Consider the following 2,906-nt stretch of genomic DNA (forward strand, 5'->3'; position numbering starts at 1 on the left):
GTAATTTGGTTCAACACACTTTCATACACTGTTTACCTATTCCTCCAATTGTCTATGTCCAATTAAATTGTGCAAGTGTGAATGTAACTGAAACGCAAGGTTGGAATAACTTGTAAGAAACATTCACAATCAGTTATGGTTATATATATAGATTTTGTTTTTATTTGATTTTGTTTGTACAGAATCTTGAGTAACGAGCTGTATCACTTATTATAAGCTCTATATACATATAATTTCATAAACAAAGACAACATTAACGCTCGTTTTCCCTTGATTGAAAGAATTGTCATTAAGATACATTAATCGCTAAAATTGACAAATTAAAACTACAAGTAAGGTTTTTCTCAAAATCTACATTACTGGCGACAAGCAAAGCTACTACTTTTGTATACGCATCACAATACATATACAGCAATACGTTTCATACACAAATAATATTTAGGTAAGACAAATATAATTATTACCATAATAATTTAGGAATATAAATTAAATCGCACAACAGCGCCGTCTGACTGCATTAAGCAAATGTTAGTTAAATGCAGACTCTGATATGTTATTAGTTTGATTCACTTCCTCGCATACTAATACTCATTCTTCGAACCTGAAGAGGAGAGTTGCCCCCATTCTTAAACCTAGTAGTTCTGAGACGCCATCTAGCTGATGTATGTAAAGTTCCGTCAGTACAGGCTCGTTCTCTGAAAGTGTATGGTTCAGATTCCTGTAAAAACCTAGTTGATGCCTCTGCGACATTTTCTTGAGGTTCTACGCGGGTTTTTTCCTCCTGGAAGCTTAACAGGGGAGTCTTGCTGACAATTGGAAGTCGCTTAACAGACTGTGCTGAACCAGCATCACTGGAACAACGCCTCATTTTGCTTGTTTTATTCCATGTTTTCCAGTGCTGGTAGAGATCCCTAAAGACGGTCTCTACGTCATCAATAGACTCTCGCACAGAAATTTCGTGAAATCCCGCACAACCTATGTCGTGACTTCTACGTTCTCCATCCACTTTCGAGATCATTCTATCACCATACTGGTCGGCTTTGTTTCCAACTAATAATACAGGAACTTCGGTATCGTGTCCAGGAAATAATGGGGTTCCCAGAATGCGGCATCTTTTGTTGTAGAGATTGATGAGAAACTTTAGACGATTGCACTCATCAAAACTACATTTATCAGTAACAGAATACATCAGAATGAATGCATCAGCCCAGCGAATGTTGGATTCTAGAAAAAATGGCTCCGTGTCCTTCAAAATGAAGTAAAATAAATTAAAAGTAATAATGATAATAAACTGGCAGAATCATTTGAAATTTCATCAATATTTATAATAATATATACTCTTTAGAACGAACAATTCACCTTAACTAGGACGGGGCAATTAAAACAGGAATCAGATTTTTTAGCCTAAATAGCTCCCTATGTTAATTTTCAACTACTTCCAAGGAGGTCTCTTCTGATCATCCCTGGTTTATATCCAAATAGTTAAAGAGCAGGCCTTATAGTTTGCGAGGCCCAAATGTAAAGTATAAGTCAAATAACAATTGATCGAAAACACATGACGTCACATTATCAGCGCACGCGCTTCAACAGTTTGCAAAAAGGCGCTAGCCCACTTGTATCTGTTCCATTAGGCTATCGTGCATTTATAAACTTTACCATATTAACTGGAGCATATACAGTCAAATTATATCCTCTTAAATTGGTAATGGCACATATCTCAGAATATTTTACTGAATTTCAAGCGCCCCCCCCCCATAAAGGGCGGGGCAGAAAGCGATTCCCTAGTTTGCTTTGCCCTATAATCGGCTCTGAATAGTTGTAAAAAAAACTCCATTTTATTATGTCTCTTTCTCCCTTTTAAGTAAGTTTATTATGTCTCTTCCTCCCATTTAAGTATGTAGTGTGAGGTTGGCCCACACGTCGTCACGAAATGGTCTAAACGTGACATGGTATAGACCTACAAGATGCTGAATTTGTTGTTTGTTTGTTTTTTAATTTCGCGCTAACCTATCTGCGCTAGCCGTCCCTAATTTACCAGTTAAAGACTAGAGGGAATGCCATGGCAAGGTGGTTAGGGCGCTCGACTCGCAATCTGTGGCTCGCGGGTTCGCATCTCCGTCCCACCAAACATCTTTGCCCTCCGTGAGGCGGTAAAAGAGTAGCCCAAGAGTGATGACTAGTTCCCGGGTCCACAACTTCTAGGTAAATTCTGATTGTTATTTTCCTTTCTAAAGGAAACAACAAAACTTAACTCCTGCCATAAAAGCTTAATAAATTCATGGACAACACAAAGTTGATATTTTGGTCATTCGAATACAGTAATGTTTCAGAAAAGTCCACTGAATATTTTTCTATACCGATATATTTCTCCAAACCAACTTACAAGTCTTTACAAAAAAGCATTTAAATGCCTTTAGTTCTGATTCAAGAAATACCATGTAAAACTCTTTTGATTCGCTGAGTTTCATGAAATATATGTTTACATTTCCGGTGATAATAGGATCCTACTATGTCATCAATAAAAAGCTAAAGATGTGTTAGAGTCGATGGAAATATCGATCAAAAAATAATAAAAACATTTGAACTTAACCTTGTGCAAATAATAATTCCATTTTACGTAAATAATTTTAAATGAATAATAACTGGGAATTTATTTTAACAGATCATCGCATGTCGATTGTGTAGTCTTTTAAATAAGTTATGTTCACGTGATGCAGAATTTCATTTATGCTAAAAAATGATATTAAATCTCATCATTGGACAAACAAATGTCTGTATATAATATTAGTGATTAAACGTTCCGAGGCCCGGCATGGCCAGGTGGATAAGGCGCTCGCCACACAATCTGAGGGTCGCGGGTTCGAATCCGCATACCAAACATGCACGCCCTTTCAACCGTGGGGGCG

At 37.0% G+C, this 2,906-nt stretch overlaps 1 protein-coding gene across 2 annotated transcripts in view; it reads right to left on the reverse strand.

Moving 5' to 3' along the window:
* Positions 1–233: 233 nt before the first annotated feature.
* The window catches only part of LOC106461345 (ras-related and estrogen-regulated growth inhibitor-like), a 28,836-nt gene continuing 26,163 nt past the window's right edge, over positions 234–2,906 (reverse strand). For both annotated transcript variants that reach the window (XM_013921166.2, XM_022388617.1), the window contains exon 5: positions 234–1,246. In XM_013921166.2, coding sequence (XP_013776620.2) covers positions 557–1,246 — 690 coding nt within the window. In that variant the 3' untranslated portion in view covers positions 234–556. The remainder of the gene's footprint in view (positions 1,247–2,906) is intronic.

The sequence above is a fragment of the Limulus polyphemus genome, unplaced genomic scaffold, assembly GCF_000517525.1.
Source record: "Limulus polyphemus unplaced genomic scaffold, Limulus_polyphemus-2.1.2 Scaffold38, whole genome shotgun sequence".
Taxonomy (NCBI): domain Eukaryota; kingdom Metazoa; phylum Arthropoda; class Merostomata; order Xiphosura; family Limulidae; genus Limulus; species Limulus polyphemus.